This window comes from Barbus barbus, assembly GCF_936440315.1.
Source record: "Barbus barbus genome assembly, chromosome: 12".
Classification (NCBI taxonomy): domain Eukaryota; kingdom Metazoa; phylum Chordata; class Actinopteri; order Cypriniformes; family Cyprinidae; genus Barbus; species Barbus barbus.
In genome coordinates, this window is record NC_136740.1 from 1,225,152 (window position 1) to 1,245,052 (window position 19,901).

At 38.4% G+C, this 19,901-nt stretch overlaps 1 protein-coding gene across 3 annotated transcripts; it reads right to left on the reverse strand.

The window, feature by feature from the left end:
• Positions 1 to 1,488: 1,488 nt before the first annotated feature.
• Positions 1,489 to 12,472, reverse strand: LOC306877937 (iroquois-class homeodomain protein irx-2-like). 3 transcript variants are annotated; one of them, XM_079429991.1, is made up of 5 exons: positions 12,053 to 12,472; positions 10,656 to 11,058; positions 9,316 to 9,939; positions 8,937 to 9,006; positions 7,969 to 8,672 (listed from the first exon to the last, which is right to left on the reverse strand). In XM_079429991.1, exons 1-4 carry the CDS (start codon positions 12,269 to 12,271, stop codon positions 8,957 to 8,959), a joined length of 1,296 nt encoding a protein of 431 aa, XP_079286117.1. In that variant the 5' UTR covers positions 12,272 to 12,472; the 3' UTR covers positions 7,969 to 8,672; positions 8,937 to 8,956. The 3 variants fall into 3 exon arrangements, with proteins under 3 accessions (XP_079286116.1, XP_079286117.1, XP_079286115.1); XM_079429990.1 differs by lacking the exons at positions 7,969 to 8,672; positions 8,937 to 9,006 and adding an exon at positions 1,489 to 5,100; XM_079429989.1 differs by lacking the exon at positions 8,937 to 9,006 and having other exon boundaries at positions 7,970 to 8,672.
• Positions 12,473 to 19,901: the final 7,429 nt, after the last annotated feature.

Consider the following 19,901-nt stretch of genomic DNA (forward strand, 5'->3'; position numbering starts at 1 on the left):
ACAGAACAAAAAAATAAATAAAATAAAAGTGATGTGACATATATGAATTGTTTTGTACATTAAGGTAAAATTGTGCATAATCCTATTGCCCTTGCCTTCTTTTCTTCTATATTTGAATTGTTGCTAATCTGTTCACTGCTGTTCTTTCCTGCTTGTGTGCATCCTCTGTCGTGGAGTTTGACAAACATGAATCACAATGCAGTTGGCTTCTCCAGGTGATGAGTTTGTAGTCTTGCTGCACAATGGCGGATGTTGATTCAGTGTCACATTAAAGAGCTCTGAGAGTTTCTCCTGTGTCCCCGCTTTCACTAGACATTGTTGAACACTAATAAACTCTCTTCAAAAAAGACGACAGGCAGGGGAAAGACAGAGGAGCGCTTTAAAGGCAGCCGCTGCTAATTAGCTGATAAACCTGACAGATAGCATTTAACAAGAAAATCTGGCAAACGCAACTCGAGGGAGGATGCGGGAGGAAAAGGTATGAAGCTCTGTCATGCTCGCTTTAAACACCTCACAACAAAACTGAAAGAGAAGGCATGTCGTCTGCTTGTGCTCATCCACCTGCGGATCTCTGTGTCACAGCAGACGCTTCTCCTCACTCCTCCATCATCAGGACATCCTCATCCTCACTGATGCACAGATATGACAGCATGACTTCATCACTGTGGCTACTGGTTTCACTGGAGCACTCAAAAAACCAAATGCTGATTTAAGTCAAAATGCCTAAATCTGTAGGTCTTGAAATGTTGTAATGATTTGCATGCAATGAAAGTTGACAGAATGTTTCCCTTTTTTACTAATGTGCTGCCCACAAACACCATGCATGTGAAGGCTGGTTGTTCGATAGATTTATGATATCTAGGCAAATGAATGCCTATTTGCATGTGGAAGTGTGTGAGGGTGTGCATAAGTAATGATTATTAACAAGATCTCTGAAATACTTGATTCTGATTCATCCATTGCACCATTCAAGTGCGAACTAATTCAGGATAATGACCATGGTAAAATCCCTGCTTACTGTGGTGGTGGAATCCAACAAATAAAACATTCCTAAACATATAATCATGCACAGTTAGCTGGTATTACATTACAAAACTGTAACAAGTTGGACAGGTTGTGACACGCCTTCATCCAGAAACCACAAACACTGTGCAAGAAAATATGATCCATATTAAATATGGCTTCACTCGCAACACAAATAAACATGGTTTGCGTTGACCACAGTGTGTTTTGTGCTGTGAATTACTGCTTCCGAGAGCATGAAACACACAACTGAGACCAGCTTTATACAACATTTATCCCAGTGCTGTTCTGTCTGCTGCTGTTCATGTGTTTCCTGCAATTCAGTGACATTTTTTCTATTCAGTCTGTCATGTTAAAAAAAAAAAAAAAAAAATATTGTGCTAATGCAGTTCATGTATGAATTAAAGGAGACGTTTGCTCGTTAGCTTTGCATTGTTACAATGTCAGTAATTTATTACAGTGAACCATAGATATCTCCATTTATTTGTCATCGAAATGTAATTAAAAAGCATCAAAACATGTCATTTTGCACCATCTTGCTAATTTTTGACAGCCCCAGGGCTTTCGTTAAAACTACAGATGGAATTTTTGCATTCGCACCCACAGACTGTTGAATCGAAAGTAGGATGGCACCAAAAACACAAGTGCATTTTGGGTATAAGGTTTTTGACCAAAGGGAAGGCAGCAGACCTTTTTCTCTGTTTTCTCTTGGCATATAGCACCAATTTCTGAATGTTTTGCCTTTTTACTGCATAGACAGTCAAGTTTTATTAAAAGCTCATCTTGCCCACAGTGAATTACCAATTTAATGAATTTTAGTTAATGGTTTGTTACTTTTAAACCATGTTGGTTACGTGTTGGGTCACTTAAAGTCCAATGTTAAGTCGGGGTCCTGAAGCAAAACCAGTTTTGACTTATTGCTTCATCTCACACACGCACGTTAATTAGTTTGCATCCTGCAGCAATAACCTTCAGTGAGTAATTACACAGAAATGGAGGAGGGTGTAAAAAGACGTCGAGAGGGAGATTCAGTGTGGGAAAATCAAGATGTACTGCTTTACTTCAACCAAAGGAATGTGTGCCATGTTGACGTCTTATGGCAGGACACATGAGACGGAGCGTCCTTTCTGGCAAAGGACGTCACAAAGGTCCAGTAGGTGGAACGAGGCCCAGATAGCACACGCACATCTGTAAGATGTCTGTTAAATATCGCTTGATCTGGGAGGCATCTGCAGTGTACAAACGGACGTCTGTAAGAAATCAGTTTTACATACATTTTAAATCATGAACATTTTAAAGACATCTAATAGATGTGACCCTGCAGCACAAAAGCAGTCATGAGTAGCACAGGTATATCTGTAGCAATAGCCAACAATACATTGTATGGATCAAAATTATACATTTCTCTTTTATGCCAAAAATCATTAGGATATTAAGATCATGTTCCATGAAGATATTTAGTAAATTTCCTACCGTAAATATATCTAAACTTCATTATTGATTAGTAATATGCATTGCTAAGAACTTCATTTGAACAACTTTAAAGGAGATTTTCTCAATATTTAGATTTTTATGCTCCTTCAGATTCCAGATTTTCAAATAGTTGTATCTCAGACAAATATTGTTCTATCCTAACAAATGGAAAGATTATTCATTCAGCTTCCAGATTATGTATAAATCTCAATTTCAGAAAATTGACCCTTATGACTGGTTTTGTGGTCCAGGGTCACACATGTTCACATCAGATAGGAAACGTCCTATAGATGTATTGCAGATGCGCAAACGCTCCAAATGTAAATGCAGACGTCAAATAGATGTCTCCATGATGTATGTCTGCTACGAGGGAGGATTCGCAGTTCCCACTTTCAAAGAATGGCAGGCCGCCTCCTCTTGTCGAAACCTGATGTAAACTTCTGAGTAAAAAAACTCACAGAGAACTTCAAAGGGTCAAGGATCCTGCCAGGATTTGGCCGGCGAGATGCTACCTGATAGATCCTGCTCTTCCAGTTGCATTAGTTCGGGGCTGCTATATTTGTCCGGGGAAGCGTGGGCATCTGTGAATTCTCTGAGGTGGGGGGATAGAGGGTTAATGCTGCCCTGATCCTCTAGGAGAGCATTGGCTTCCAAGGGAGCCACAAGCAGCCAGACAGCAGCCGGAGGAGATCTAGTGCCTGAGCCCTGCACAACTTGAGAGAAACTAGCAGAGTAATTTGAGCTAATGACTTAGCGGCAAGCTCTGGCCTGACCCCGGGCTGGGCTGGAGCAGATGCTATCAGCTGAACATGGCCCTCTAAAACGTGAAAAAGCTGCCCCAGTTTCACTCTTTAGTCGACGAACTGTGAGTTAAGGCCAACTAGCAGATTAGCATTCCGGCCTGGACCGCTAAACAGAATTTTAATTAGCGGCGATACCAGTTGAACTTCATTCGGTGGCCTCGCCGGGCTAATGTCCACTGTGGCTCTTTGGGGGATCAGTGTTGACAACCTAGCAACTTTGTTGCCAGATTTAGTGACCCCCCTAGCAACTATTTTCCTAAACAGCACCTAGTGACAAATCTAAGCGACTGCTGCTGTGCTCTGTTCAGCGAGCGGCTGAGAGGAACAGCGCTTTCAGTTAAAACAGATATTCTGTTGCTTCTCTAATTTTACATGCAAATATAGCCTATGTCTTGTCTTATCTTATGTCTATTTGATTTAATCAGACGACGGCTCAATTATAAATCAGAATTTGTGGTGCAGATTAACATCTTGGAAGGGAGAGCTGCTTATGTAGTCTTAAAGGGCCACGTTTCAGTCATTATTTCATATTTAATGCAAGAATTCGTATGAATTAGCCACGTCATAAAATATGTACAACAGAAACAGTAAAATATATAAATAGAAACAGTTGTATTGAGAATTTGCTACAGTCTCATCCCAACTCGTCACATATTGAAGCTTGGTCAGGACCCCTTTAGCGTCACTTTTCGATGCGAAGGGTCCTCCATTGTTTTAAATTGTAATAATAATCTATTAAGTAATAATATCTATTAAACCTCTACAATTAATCCAAAATGCCACTGCAAGATTAATCTTTAATGAGCCGAAAAGAACGCACGTCACGCCTCTGTTCATCAATTTGCACTGACTACCAATAGCTGCTCGCATTAAATTCAAGGCATTAATGTTTGCCTACAGAACCAGCACTGGCTCTGCTCCCCTTTACCTAAATTCATTACTTCAGACTTATGTGCCTCTAGAAGCTTGCGTTCTTCAAGTGAACGATGCATTATTGTTCATCCCAAAGACACACAAAAACACTTTCACGGACTTTTTCATGAACTGTTCCCATCTGGTGGAATGACCTGCCCAACTCAATCCGAGCAGCCGAATCCTTACCCATCTTCAAGAAACGGCTAAAAACTCATCTGTTCCATCTTTACTTGACCCTCTAACTCTAGCACTCTCTATTCTAATTTTTATTTTAAAAAAAAGAATAATTATCTGTGCTGCGTTAGGCTAACTGAGACTTGTAATTGCGCTTTTGTGGTTTTGATTGCTTCTTATGTCCTCAATTGTAAGTCGCTTTGGATAAAAGCATCTGCTAAATGACTAAATAAATAATAATAGGAAACTCTGAGCGTCAATATGCCGACGTGATACTGGAAATTTGATCGTCGTGATTAAATTATATATTGGGTAATAATATTGCCATTATTGCATATATGTTGGGTGTGATTTTTCAATGTAAACAGTCACAACAGTTTTATTTACACATTTATGAGCACATAACCCAACCCCTGCCCCTAAAACACAAGATATACAACGACAGTCATCATTTATTTTTAAAAAAGTATTAATATTCCAAGTCTTCTGAGGCAAAACGATTGATTTGTGAGAGGATCGCTGTAAAGACTTCCTGTGTGCAGCTGCAGTCTGTTAACAAATTCAAAGAATGCGCCAGAAGAAGCCTTACGTCAGCTTTGTTGGTGAAATGCCATTGGCTCTTGCGTGTCTCGTGATCGATTGAGTCATGCTAGTATCTTCTCCAATGAGATGTGAGCGTGTTCAGAGGTGGGTACATTTAGGGTTAGGTGCTCTAAAGAAAGTAAAAATGTATGTAAAATTATTTCTATTTTTACAAATGCATGCAATCCATTAAATTAAGACAAACAACTGAAAACAACGGAGGACCCTTCAGGTCCTGACCAAGCTTCAATATGAGCCGAGCTGCGTTAAAACAGTATGTGAGAATGGAGAGGCAACCAATCAGTATGCTAATTGGCGTATGACATCATCTAGCCACAATCAGCGACTTTTCAAGCTGGCTTTAGCAACACTGCGGGGATACTGTGTTTGTCTGCAAGGCATGACCGAAATGCAATATGCGACGAAGAGAGGCACAGATGGAGACAGACCGTGGGGCTTATTGTAAACGCGGCCATCTTTCTTGAGTTATATCCCTGTGTTAACAGATCAGATCAGATCGGATTCATTCTGTCTGATGAGAGCATAAACAGCACACACCGCGGAACACTAATAGTGCATCACATTCTCCAATGTTCCGGAATCATTTTGTGTATTTATTTGATATATGACTAAAAACACCTTCGTTATTCGATGTATTAATGTTCTGTATAAAATAGTAAAATAATACGATTTTATGCATTCATAGCATCTAGCAGTAATTTTGCGTGACATTGTTCTGTCTTTGCTTTAATTTCTGTGTGTTATCTTTAAATTATTGTAATCACACACACACACATATATATATATATATATATATATATATATATATATATATATATATATATATATATATATATATATATATATATATTAATTAGTTGGGCGTGCGAGAGACGATATTTAACGATATTTAGTTACCTCTGTTATTAGTGCAAACAGAGACATATTAAAGAATAGCATTCCCTCAGCCTGCCCTCGTCTACAGCGTTATCACAACCAACCTTATTCAACTCTCCACTAATATTTTTCTTTCTCCACTCTTTGCTTTCTTTGTCATTTTGCCACTATATAGCCTAGGTTAAATCAGCCATACTTGATCATTCACGAAAATGCTTTCTCTACATAGTAACACATAATTACCCAGAAAAAAAAACTTCATTAGCATTAAATACTTTCCAAAAGCACGTTTTAATTTTTTAAGCTGATAAATTAAAATCATAAACTTGTACCTCTACGTGTTAACAACTAAAAGCTAAATTTTGAAAGATAAAATGAACACAATTCTCACACTAAACAGCAAGTGCTAAAACAACTTCCCTGAAAAACAAATATTCTGTGGCTTTAGATGAGGTCTAGTGTATTTGCCAGGATCTAAAGGCTCTAATGATCTTATTTAGAGTCGGACTGGACAAACTCTCTCTCATGCCTTGATCAGTCTAATGGGAGGACATCTTTTATGGAAGAACCGACCCAGGACTCACTTTAGAGCCTCGGAGACTTTGATGTATCTTATTAAAGCCACATGTACTCGATTTGTTAATACCTTTTCTCTCCTTCCCTGACCTGAAATGTTATTTACGGCCTGACTCTAATGGTAGATTACAGTTGTAAAGATAAACGGTGCAGAATAGAGGGAGGCCATTAGAGGCTGTTTTAATGTGTTTTCCTCTCCTCTTGGATTCACTGAACTATAGGATCAGCATATGTGTCGCACAAACAGAGAAACGCTTAGACGTGTTTCATAAAGGAACTATCGAACGTATTTGGGCGTTTTCGTTTTGCATATCTTGTTATTATATGTAAGTGCATTAAAAGATCGATGCAATCTTCGTTTTAATTATTATTCTTATATAAATATGGATAAATAAATGTCCCTATCCTCAGTTCCGCTAATAACAGGCTTCAGCTTCACCTGATCCCAATCAGACAGAGGTGACTGAACTTCTTTCATGTTTTCAAAGGCTGTTTTACTGAAACAATAACTCTTTTTATTGAGAACAAATGTTGACATTTGAAGGGAGTATGAATGGAAACCGCCTGTGGTGCCGTTTTGACAACAGTGGTCGATCCCCCCGGGATCCCACCTGAGATTAAAGGCTGAATTTCAATAATTCACCTCTAATAATGCACACTCTTTTCGCTCAGGCCTGTATGTGCACAGCGAACACGCTTCAAATGACAAAATCAGACGCTATATTATCGAGAAAAGCTCCGGGATCATCACAGCGTTGAGCTGAATTCAGTTCGGTGTGTTAATGGCATTAAACGCAGCAAACCGTCTATATGTGCAGTGATTATTTAATCATCAATCGTTTAAAATCTGTATTTACAATTACATTTCTGGCTATTATAATAATAACCATTATATTTTACATTATATCGCGTTATTATTATTATTAGATTATTATTATTAGCTATTATCTTTCTTTGGGCAATCTTTCTATTAAAGAGCACAGCACAGCTTGTAATAGCCGTATCGAAAGGTTGTCGAGGTTAACAGTAATCTGTTTAACTAACGCCTTTAAAATGTTAACGGGGTGGCCCCTATAAGAGAGACGTCATTGCAGGAGCGCGCAGGGCCCCATCGGAGCTGGCAGATGTTTAGACACGATTTTATGGATCGTTCAATATCGGTCTATAATTAAGCCCGACTGACCATCTTAAACCCGCCGGGAGCTCATAGCGCTTCCTGTCCAGCCCTGTATTCATCAAGATCAAACAGATGAAGGCCTGGATTATAAGCAGCGTCTATTATTCACTGCCATCGAGACCACATTCAGCATTCACGCTTCATATGCACACACTGCAGGTTTTAAACGCACTTGTGTAGAGATAAAAAGGAGAGTTTGGAATGTGTTATTTGTAAATGGCACCGTGTAATTTGACGCAGTTTTATGATCCGAGCAGCAGGTCTGGATTTGTCTATTACGCTGGCATCAGACACATATAAATCACGATAGTGTGAAAGGATGTGAAAGAATGACACTACGATTAGAATATAATCAAGTCTTGAAAAACAGGGCAGTCCAAATGGTGCCAGTGCAGACTAGCGCATTTTATTTACAATCAGAGATATAAATTAGTAAAAGTCTCCTTGTTAACAACATTGTGTAACTTCGGCTTTTTTAAATAAAAACCAATCATAATTTATTTACAAAACAATGTTCAGTTACCATTGCAATACAACTTGCATAAATTATAGGCATTACAAAAATAAATATCAAATGTATTCCACTCTTAGTCAAGTTTCTAGCAGTCCCGAGTTCTGGTTTAGACTTCACCTCTAGCACATGAGTCTGGTAGGAGCTCTAGAATGCCCACGCGCGCGCGCACAACTGGGGCAATGAAGCTACTATAGGGATCCTGAGAAATAAGTCTCCTCGTCGAAAAGTCACATATGTTGGGATAAAGTACTTCATCAATCAATCAATCAATCAATCAATCAATGCAACAGTGCATCCAAACCAGACCGGCTATTGTGCCTTAAATATATATATTGTTTTTCTTTTCTTTTCGTTTCGTTTCTTTTCTTTCCCGTGATCGCACGTGTTATTGTTCTATAGGCAGGTGCTCTGTAGTCCGTGGGTGTACAGTGGCACACAAAAGGATCCGCGTAAGAGCAAATGTTAGTTTAAAACAGCTTGGGGAGAGAGAGAGAGGTGATGGCTTGTTCGCTTTGTTCAAAGCAATTGTGACACCTACCTGTGAACCAAGAAAACAAAACCTACATCAGTCGATTTTCCAAAAGAAAAATAATATAGGCTACAGCTACTGCATGAAATGTAGAAATCCACACTTAATCTGCACAACCATAAAGCAGGCCTCATATAGTCATACTCAACGGAACATATTAGAACAAGAACAATAGGGCTAATCAAATATGAGGAAGTGGCCTCTGGAAACATTCCAGTGTTGTCATAAAACCGGAACATAACCTGCACTTAAATGCTAATATTAGCGACTTACTTGACAGATCTTCCTCGTCTTTAACTCGACAGGTATGACTGGGATCTTACTGTGAAAACCTCGGTGGGGTCTGCAGAAAATACACACCCGTTTTAGTAAAGGGACACGACCACAGCGTTTTGACAGCTTAAATAATATCGACTGGACGCTAGCGTTCGATTATGAGAAAATAAATAAATGTCACGTTCAAACAATGAAATAACTTAAAACATGAGACGATGACTCGAAAACAACAACAGGCACGATTATATTAAAAGTGCCTCAACTAATTAATTTAATATAGCTACTCTATTGGATAGACAACTGGTTAATCTACATGTAATCAGTTAAATAATGCGCTGGCTGAGATCAGCAGGATATATATGCACCCTTTACGCACCTTTTTTGGATTCCCTGAAATGCTGTTCAGGCTGGTTTGGATTGGTCTTTAGCAGAGGCTCGCCGCTCTGTTTGTGCAGGAGTCCCTCTCCAGCTGAACTATAGCGCAGTATCCCTTGGCTCTGCAGAGGGCCGAAGTTGCCATAGTTTGTGTAATTACTATAAAACGGCGAGGTGTAATAAAGCGGTCTTCCTAATATGGAGGTGGCGGGGTACACTGCGCCCGCTGGAGACGCGCTGGACGCCGTGGAGGTCAAAAGGCCAACGCCAGGGAGACAGTTCTGCTGCTTCTTTGGGTCCGAAGTGGCGATCTCAGCTAATGACCAGAGCTTAGGCTTGACGCTTTGGTTTTGACCGTCCAGGCATGTTTTGTTGGTGCTGTTCCGGGTGTCCTCTCGGTGATGATGGGTCAAGAGAGGGGCCTCCACCGCGGTCAAAGGAGAGGAGGTCAGCGGCTTGGGTGACGGGCCTCTCTGTCTGTCCTCACGGACCGTGTCCAGATCACTTGCGTCGCATTTGTCCTTGCTATCGGGTCCAGAATCCCCGGTTCTGCACGTGACCTTCTCGCCGTCAGATTCCACCGAGCACGAGTGATCTGTCAGAGCATCGACGTGCAAACTGATGCCTGCAGACAAACCACACAGCCGTGAGTTACTGCTGTCAAAGCTGTGCGAAAACGTGCAGAACTTCCATTACAATCGCATTACGACTCGAATGTCTTAAATGTACAATTATAATTTGGTTTGATCCTGCATCACAAAACCATTTATAATAAATAAATATCTATAAAGCTGAATAAATAATCTTTCCATTGATGTATGGTTTGTTATGATAGGACAATATTTGTCTGAGATACAACTATTTGAAAATCTGGAATCTGAGGGTGAAAAAAAATCTAAATATTGAGAAAATCATCTTTAAAATTGTTCAAATTAAGTTCTTAGTAATACATATTACTAATCAAAAATTAAGTTTTGATATATTTATGGTAGGAAATTTACTAAATATCTTCATGGAACATAATCTTTACTTAATATCCTACAATGATTTTTTATTTTATTTTTTATTTTTTGCATAAAATAGTAATCGATCGTTTTGACCCATACAATGCACACATATCGCTACAAATACACCCGTGCTACTTATGACTGGGTTTGTGGTCCGTAGTCACATACAATGAATAGGACTACATTATTCAAACGTCAAATATTTTTTGCAATATATGCAGTACATTCTTCTTTATACTTTGCATCGACCGTAAGTACATTTAAATTATGTAAATGTAAATGTAAATTAAATGAGCGCATAATAATAATAATAATAATAACAGTAATAATGCACCTTCGTCCTCAGCAGAAGCTTCACTGTTGTCCATGTTTTTATCCGTGCGCTCGTCTTTTCTCTCCCCATCGCCGTCGTCCTCGTCCTCGTCCTCACTTTTATTCCGTGGTGCCCATGTCACCTTGTTCTCCTTCTTGAGTCTTCTTCTGGCGTTGGCGAACCAGGTGGACACCTGCGTGAGGGTCATCTTGGTGATGATGGCCAGCATGATCTTCTCTCCTTTGGTGGGATAGGGGTTCTTCCTGTGCTCCTGGAGCCACGCTTTTAGCGTCGTCGTCGCGTCCCGCGTGGCGTTTTTCCGGTAAGCGGGGTCGTTGAGCTGGTACGGGTAACCGGGACTCCCATACGGGTGATAACTGATGGCTCCTGCCATTCCCGTAGTGTGCGCGTCATACGGAGAGCCCTTCAAAAACAACAGTTTTTATCAGTCATCTGTCTTTTTATGTATTGTTTGTGCAGCTTTTTTTTTCCTTCTTTTCTTTTTCTTTATGGGATAAAATAAATGTAGCGCAAATGAAACAAAATAAATCAACGGTTTATGAACTAATAATCTATTCTGCATATACAACGTTAATGTTATTAATGCATGTTATTATAAAGTGTAACCAAAAATATAATACTAATAATAACTAAGCCAATAAACAATGATTAATCCTTCATGCAATTATCAGAATGCACAATTACATGGGACTGGGGTGGATAACAGATAATGGGTAATTGCAGCCATTTTGCATAATCACCAGGCTGACTTTCCCAGTGCTCTTTCAGTGTCAGAAGCATATCAGTGAAGCGCAGCATTACAAATCCTATTAGAAAACCACTGGATATGGACCGTTTTTACCCGCTTTTATGTGCCATGTCATTAGCATTGCAATTCATCAACTGACGATTAAATAACGCCTATTTAACCGCACATCCTTCCAAATCTCATCTCAAAAATACACTGTGCAACTGCACGCATTTTATTATTAGTATTAATAATATTTTTAAAATATCACAACCAATAATTTGAGCTATTGTCTAAAAATAACGCGGCGTAGATCAGGCCGTGCAAAAGTATATAGTAAAAGTGGGCCTGAAGGAATTCCAAGGCATATTTAGACGCACGCTGTTATTGTTTCAAATAAATACGCACGCATTTATGGCTGTCGATTTTATTCGCGACTTTATCGCCGAACAAAATAACTTTTAGGTCACAACCAGCTGCATTTTGCACCCGAGCTGCATTTGTATTCATGACCCTCTCGAGCTTCCCTTTGAAGCACACACACACAAACAAGCGCGCGCGCGCACGCAACTCCCAAACCCGCAAAACTATAACCATTCTATCATGCAATATTCATGCATTCCTATCAAGAACAATGCCTCGTGAATGGCGACGGCTCCAGCAGTGTTACCATGTAGGACGGGAATCCCGTGGTTGGATCTGTGGAATAGGGCAGAGGGCTGGAGAATCCGCTGGCCGAGGCGGTGAACGCCGCAGATCCGGGGTACGGGCTGAACGCTGAACCGGAGGAGGACCGGGCCAGCTCCTCGCTCCTCGGGGCGGCCAGCGGACAGGAGTAGAGCGCCAGAGAGCCAGGGGGCTGGTAGAGGTAACCCTGAGGATAGGACATTATTACAGCTTCTCCAGAACGGGAACGCGGCAGGGCAGAGAACGGGCTGATCGATGCAATCAGCGCATTTAACCAGAGCGCGCAGGGATAAACTAATAAAAGAAAATAAATAAAAGCGCAAAAGAGGAAGAGCGATCAGCGGAGTGCCGTCATGAAGATCCCCTAGCGTCCGTTTGTTTGTAGTGCTCCGGAGTGGAGAGTGAAGAGTTGCTGGAAGGAGCAGGCGAGTTTCTGAGAGCATTGGAGAAACAGGAGCTGTCAATCACGGCTCATCTAAATATTCCGTCTCCGCCCCTCTTGCAATTCCTGAACAAAACCCGCACAGAAAGCCGCCTGTGCGTCCTCGCCGTCTCGTTTCCGTCGTTTATATGCCGCGTTTTTCTTTCTTTTTGATTTATTTCGGCGGCGGATGGATGACCTAATGCCATTTTTCCATACGCCATTTCTTTATATATATAAACAATACTAATAATCTTGGCTGAAGAGGGTTTGCTCGTGCATTACAGCGTATTTACATGCACAAGACTTAAAACTAGACTTCCTAAATATAATTGCGCATTGCTATTACATTTGTAATTACATGTCGTTTAGAAAGTGCTTTTTTTACTTTCTTAAAACTACTGCACATAACATGGCAATGAAATGCATGGAATATGCAAATACATTTCCAAAGAAAATTATGCAAGCTGCATTTTTTTCTTTAGTTTAAAAGTTATTATTATTATTATTAATAATAACATAAAGGATTAGTATTGCACGAACGCAATATGAGTGAATTGTATAGGCATGAACAGTAAATACATTCAGCCGTAATTCACTCCACTGATCAACTTTTACCGTCAGAATTTAGTTTGTGAATATGTGTTGTCGCGCGCAGCTCCGTAATGTAAAGTGTTTCTCTTTTGAGTCGAAGGCTAATTGCTGGATGCTCGGAGCAGCAGTGCGCGCTCAGGCCGGTGGGAGGTGTGAGTCCTCTTCATATTTCTGCTCTCTAATCGCAGGAGGTCTTCCGTCCTGACAACAGGAGTTTGTCCTCCACATACCTGTGACATATATTTAGAACTAATATAGCAGGAATCATTTTATTATTGTTCGTGACGCGAAAACACAAACTCACACCGGCAAATTATGACTGAAATAAATAACGGGCTGTAACAATGACTGCGAAGAGAGATGTGCAAAATACGATTATTTGACTTTGACTTTTATTATTATTGCTACAATTTCAAAATAATAAGCTATCAATTGTAAAACGGTTAAAACGGGCGATGAGGAAAATGTATTCGCAAAACGCTTATAATTGTCGGCTGCATTATGGTAAATAATTTTCAAGAATGTACCGTTTCGTAAATTGAAATGACTGGAATTAAACAGATCTATATCATTTTCTGTAATGAATAAAAATAAATAAATGCAAATGCAGTCCGTAAAGTCCTTTAACATGGCAGTCAAATACAACAATAAGACAAAAAAGAAAGAAAAAACTATTTTGCATATTAGCAATGGTAATTTTAATATTATAAGGATTAGTGGGGATTAATAGAAATATCAATGAAATTGACATTCAAGAGGAAATAAATTATTGCCATGCTATGTTAAATAATGGTGGTAGTGGTGAAAAAAAAATGTTCGTATCAAAACAAAGCATTATTTTTATTTATTACACAGGCTACAATTAATTTCATATTAAAATGTATCCATATTTCCAGCCCTCTGTTTCTGATTCAGGGATGAATAACAGGTCTAATTTCTCCCTCAGATTCCGCCCTATTTCTATCCTCTTTCTTATTTCTGTGCTAAAGTAATTTGTAAAGACTGGAAACAGATTAATTTGGCGCTGGTGCTCACAGAGGACACATGAGGCGCGCGCCGCACAGCAGGGGGCAGTAGGTTAACTAGGTTAACTTCCAGACTTAGAAACCCTCGTGATATTTTAGTCCCAGCAAACATGATGGAATTATAGGAGATTCCGCCCAAGACTGCAGCTAAGTATCAGTGAAATGCACTTATCCAATTCACCAGCAGAAGCCTTCAAACATGAAATTATAGAATTAACTGACAATAGGCTTGCATGGAATTACTGACTTGCATGGCTGAAACCATAATAAATATATAGGCTATACATTCCAATATATATATGACATTGCTTAAATTATTGTGAAAAGAAAAAAAAACAAAAATCTTATTCCTTTGTTTCATAATATGCAGAACTGAATACACCCATTTTCCATAATTATTATATGACATATGACTATTTCCATAATATGACACAATTCATTCATGTTCCATATTTGAGTCATATCCTTTATATAGTTGTTCTGCTGAACAAGACATTTCAGTGTGAACAGTCTCCTAGTTTACATGATTGCATCATGCATTTTAATGCAAAAATTTAAATGCATGCAATAACATGCCCAAATAAATAATTATGCTTATTATACATATTGCACAATTTATGTACATTTTATATACATAATATGCATATTTTATGCATAATTAATTTAATTTAAAACAGCCTTATTATTATTCTTATAATTATAATAATAATAATTATTATTATTATCCCTAATGTGCAGGAGCAGCATTGCATGCAGCGAGTGAGTTTTGCAGTCATGAACAGTAAATACAATCAGCTGGATTTCCCAACAGAACATGGCCTTTTAGACCATTGATCAAGTTTTACTGACAAAATCTGTAATTATACGGGTCCTTATGCTCAATAAAGCTGATTACACTGAGAGCAAACACACACACACACACACACACACACACACACGGCTCCTTACAGAGTCAGATTTATGATGCATGCCATCGATTTGGATAGAAGGAAACAAGTATTGATTTTTGATATTTTCTGGAGACGTGTTTACTCCAGGATAATGCAGCGCGGCAGTGGCGGCTCCAGTGAGCAGTGCAGGGATTAGCAGCACTGCCTTTTGATGAGATAAATTACTCAGTGCAACTTCAATGGCCAAAGGGTACACGTTGATCTTATATTACTTCATTTACCCTTATGACTAAATGATTATTGATTTTATATTCTTAACTCTGAAATGTGAATGCCAGGCAGCTGACAGGGTTTCAAGGGCTGTTTCTGTGAAGTACAATTCTCTTTGGCCCGCTCCGTATGCGTGTGTTTGTGTGTGCATAAATCTTGGAGAGCGTGTGTGTGTTTATCTTCCTTATGCATGCGTGTCTGTTGGCAATGCAAAAAAAGACAGTTCTTAAACAGTATATTGTTATATAGGCTATTTTAGAAATATGAAGGTAAACAGATATTGTTTGCTGTGAGCTGCGTCTCCGGTTAACATCCCCCTTGTGTTCCCATCAGTCTGAGCTTTGAAACTGAACACTGAGGTGATGCTCACAGTCACAGATATACTGCAGAGAGCAGAGCCAAAAACCACAGTCTCCTCAGAATATTTGTAAAAGTCATTTTTAAAAAGACACAGAATAGTGAAATAGTGTGATGTACGTATAGCTAAACATTTAATTTAGTTTAATTTGACAACTTTAAATGTTACTAACAGTGATCTAGCGATGCAAACTACTTTTTGTTTGTAAAATTTTGCCATTTTTAATTGAAAATGTAAGATGAATCATTTACATGATTCATGTTATTATATAAATTATTCATAATTGAATGCGATGAGATAATACATTTTTTTGCAGTTTTGTGTTTTCTACATGTTAGGTACAGGAATAAGAATGAATGGAGCAAAAAATATAAATAAATAAATGAAAAAAATATATATAGGCAAATAATTTACTTTTTGCCTGCTTAAATGTTTTAGACATTATTATTATTATTTATATATATATTCTTTATTTGGTCCCACTTTATAATATGTGTCTTAAACTATTATGCACTTATGCCAAAATAAAATAACTGTTAATTAACTATTGTGTTCATGTTGATTGCAAAAATGATCCAATTAAGAACAGGGTTAGGAGTAGGAGCAACAGTGTGATTATAGATTAATTACAGATATAATTACAGAAATATATTTTATAAAATTAAGTGCAAAGCAAAAACATGTATGGACACAATAAGTGCATTGCATGGAATTATTAATTTAAATGTAACTACATAGTAGTTAAAGTCACTTAATATAAGGTCAAGATTGAAGTCTTGTTTCCAGTGCTGGCAGAGCAAATCAGCGAAGGCAAACCTTTCACCAATTCTTCATGACTTGATTGAGTGGTAATCTGTATTCTGGTTTATCAGAGAGCGTGTGCTTTGTGGAAATGTAATGTGAGGCAGCTAAAACGGCCCGCATCAACTTACATCATCTTTGAACGCTGCTTTGAACTCTTCTTTGAATGCCTGCAAATCTCAGAATGAAGAGAAGACGAGTGTTTGCGTGTCCGTAGGCACCTTAGCCAGAGCTAGATTCTCTGTTATTTCATCATGTTTGTACAGCGAGCCAGATCTTTCACCAGAGAGAGACAAGTCAGATATCACAAAAAGCAGCAAATTTCAGCTGAGCCGGAGCAAACCAGTGCGTAGATAAGGAAAACACAAAAAGCAATTTGTGTGTGTGTGATAATTGCTGTCTCTTTGGAGGTGCTGGTGCGGTGTGGAGATACAGCACTCTCTCGATGCTCTGGCCCTGCGCTCTGGGGCCCTGCGCTCTTCTGTCAGGGGAGAATGTCTTTGGTCTTCTCCAGTGGGCCCTACGGGGCTGAGGAGGGGTGAGCTCGCCAGGCCTCTAATCAGCAGCTATCCATGCGCTTGGCAGCGGAGGGGTTTCAAATCGCACCTCGCCGCCACTGAACGCCCTGAGCCCCGTCCCTGAGCGAGCCTCTGATGAAGTGCTCTGCTCCGGCTCCAACAGAGTCGTGGAGCGCCGCACACAGTCTCAATTTGTTTAACATGCAGCAGAAAGCCATGGATGTAAAAGAGCAAGAGCGAGCGGCGTTTCTTCTCTCGCTTTCTACTCTGCTTGGATTTTTAAATGCAGGAGGAACAAATCAGCAGGATATGGATGCTGCATCAACCAGCATATTGTGTTGGACAAGAGCCAGGCTCTCTGTGAGCTTTAGGTGGCCCGCTGTACTGTGCATGGCTGTTTTCTCTGTTTGGTCAGAGCTGATCTTCTCCACGATATCTGTCCACAGATATTTATGAGTTGATGACAAATAAGGATGTCCAAGACGATGAAAGGGAGAAATCTGTTCTGTCACATTTTTGGTTTCACGCTTGAATAATGTTTCAAAATAAAAGTCCTTTGTTGTGTAATTTCCGGTTTTAAGGTTATGTTTGTCACATGACAAAAAAATGGTGTCCTGCTTGCTGCTTTAATCTTGTGGAATTTATTTTTTATTTTTTACACTGCAATAATTGTTCTTGTTATTTTTGTCTTGTTTTCCATTATATATATATATATATATATATATAAATAAAATAAAAAATACGTCAAGATATATTTACTTGAAAAAAAAAATATAAGATTTTAAGTCTTGTTTTCTGGAAAAAAAAACAAAAACGACAACAACAAGAAACTACCACTAATAATAAATCAAGCAAACAAACATCAAATAAATGAGTTTATACTTAAAACAACAAAATAATATCTTCCCTTTTAATTAAGTTTATTTTTCTGACTCCACTGAATTTCTTTTTTTTCAAGCATAGACTCACATAATTATGATAAATTTTAAATTGTAAACAGTACTTTTTCTCTTAAAAACTAATTTTGCTTGCAAAAATACAGATGAAGTGTAAAAAATATTATGCTAAACAAAACATTTTAAGATTCATTTTATTATTAATCAGTTATATTTTTGTTATTGCACAGTGTTCTTTTTATTATACTTAATGACATGTTTCAAGCCCAAAATAAATAAATACATGAATACACATATAAATCAATCAATCAATAAATAGAAATTACACAGTTCAATCAGACTTTGAAAACATGGTCATCATAGAGTAATACAAAGTTTCATATTTAATGTATGCTTTCATAACTACATAGATCAAGCACCCCCCATAAAAATACAACTTATTCATTATAAATGTGTGGCTTTTCTTTAAATAACATGGAAAATGCTTCTTATGTCTCCCAGTCTTCATCATGTCCTCCTGAATTCTGCATCTGAGTGACAGTAATGACCGGACGGCTCATCATTACTGTCTGCTCAGGGATTTATACGAGAGAGAAGACTAAGAATGATCATTTTCAAATATTTGCAGGGCCAGAGAGAGCACACTGCTGGCTTTATGATATACAGCGGGTTAATGATTTAAACGACCCTCTTCCATTGGCTGATCTAAGTTTAATCAATTAAAATGACAATTTGTCGAGAGGTTAAACGGTGAGCTCCAGAGATCTGAAAGCATGATAAATGATACACTTGCACCTTCTCAACAACTCGAACTCTGCGTAGGAAAGGTTTCAGAGTGTGAGATCAGCAACTAAATCACAGCTCAGGTATATTATATATATATATTTATACCTGAGCTAAAAATCCTGTCCAGCTGCACGAGTCCTTGCATGAAGTAATGCACATCTGCCAGGGGTCGAACAGTAACTACCCATTCCTTAGTCTTTTACCATATGAATCCGACTGCATTATATTTGATATGCAAATTTCTAAGGCCTGCAAATTATCAACATGGTCAAAACTTTGCTAAAAACCATGTCTTCTGTCATCTGTTTGATAGTTTCTACTTATTTATCAAGTAAAAACAATTTTAATGTAATTGTACAGACGTCCAGCTTCAGCTGCTGTTTCTGTCAAATCTTGACTGATTTTGATCAAGTAAAGGTCAGAATAACTGTAGTTATATTTCCAGATGAACTCTTACTGGACTGAAGCAGCTCAGCTTTACTTGATTCTCCATCAATCATTTTCTAGAAAAATCAGTGCGTCTCAAATCTGATCATCAGGATCTTTTGAGGAGCGTTTGTTTCCAGAAGCTTTACTTTCTCTGTTCCTCAGCGGAGGAATGATCTTCATCTCACATCTTCTGAGGAGCATTTATTTCTTCATCTCTCAATCAGCATTGCATTATATGTTTGGATCATTAAGATATCATCTTACGAAGTCATATTATTTGCAATATAGAGTGATGACTGATATTTACATCATTTTATCTCCTTGATTTGCATTACAATCATTAGAATGATCACTTTTGACCATATAAACATCAGCATCTGCAGCAAATTGCATATTTTTGCTCTGTTTGATTCTCTGAATAAAACTGTGCTGTTGTTTTTTTTCCTCCATATTCTCATTATATCAGACTATGAGAGCCATAAAAGCCTGATGCGTCAAGATACACAACGAAAAACACATACGTGTCCCTGGAGCACAAAAGCAGTCATGAGTAACACAGGTATATTTGTAGCAATAGCCAACAATGCATCGTGTGGGTTAAAATTATAATTTCTTCTTTTATGCAAAAAATCATTAGGATATTAAGTAAAGATCATGTGCCATGAATATATTTAGTAAATTTCCTACCGTAAATATATCAAAACTTAATTTTTGATTAGTAATATGCATTGCTAAGAACTTCATTTGAACAACTTTAAAGGAGATTTTCTCAATATTTAGATTTTTTTGCTCCCTCAGATTCCAGATTTTCAAATAGTTGTATCTCAGATCAAATATGATCATA

What these genes read in the sequence shown, in the direction of transcription:
- LOC306877937 (XM_079429989.1), bottom strand. Translation starts at nt 12,271, where the DNA reads ATGTCCTATCCTCAGGGTTACCTCTACCAGCCCCCTGGCTCTCTGGCG. An exon ending in CGGGATTCCCGTCCTACATG is followed by an intron (nt 11,059 to 12,052) that starts GTAACACTGCTG and finishes TTGTTTTTGAAG; the next exon opens with GGCTCTCCGTATGACGCGCA. An exon ending in AGCTTCTGCTGAGGACGAAG is followed by an intron (nt 9,940 to 10,655) that starts GTGCATTATTAC and finishes GTTTGTCTGCAG; the next exon opens with GCATCAGTTTGCACGTCGAT.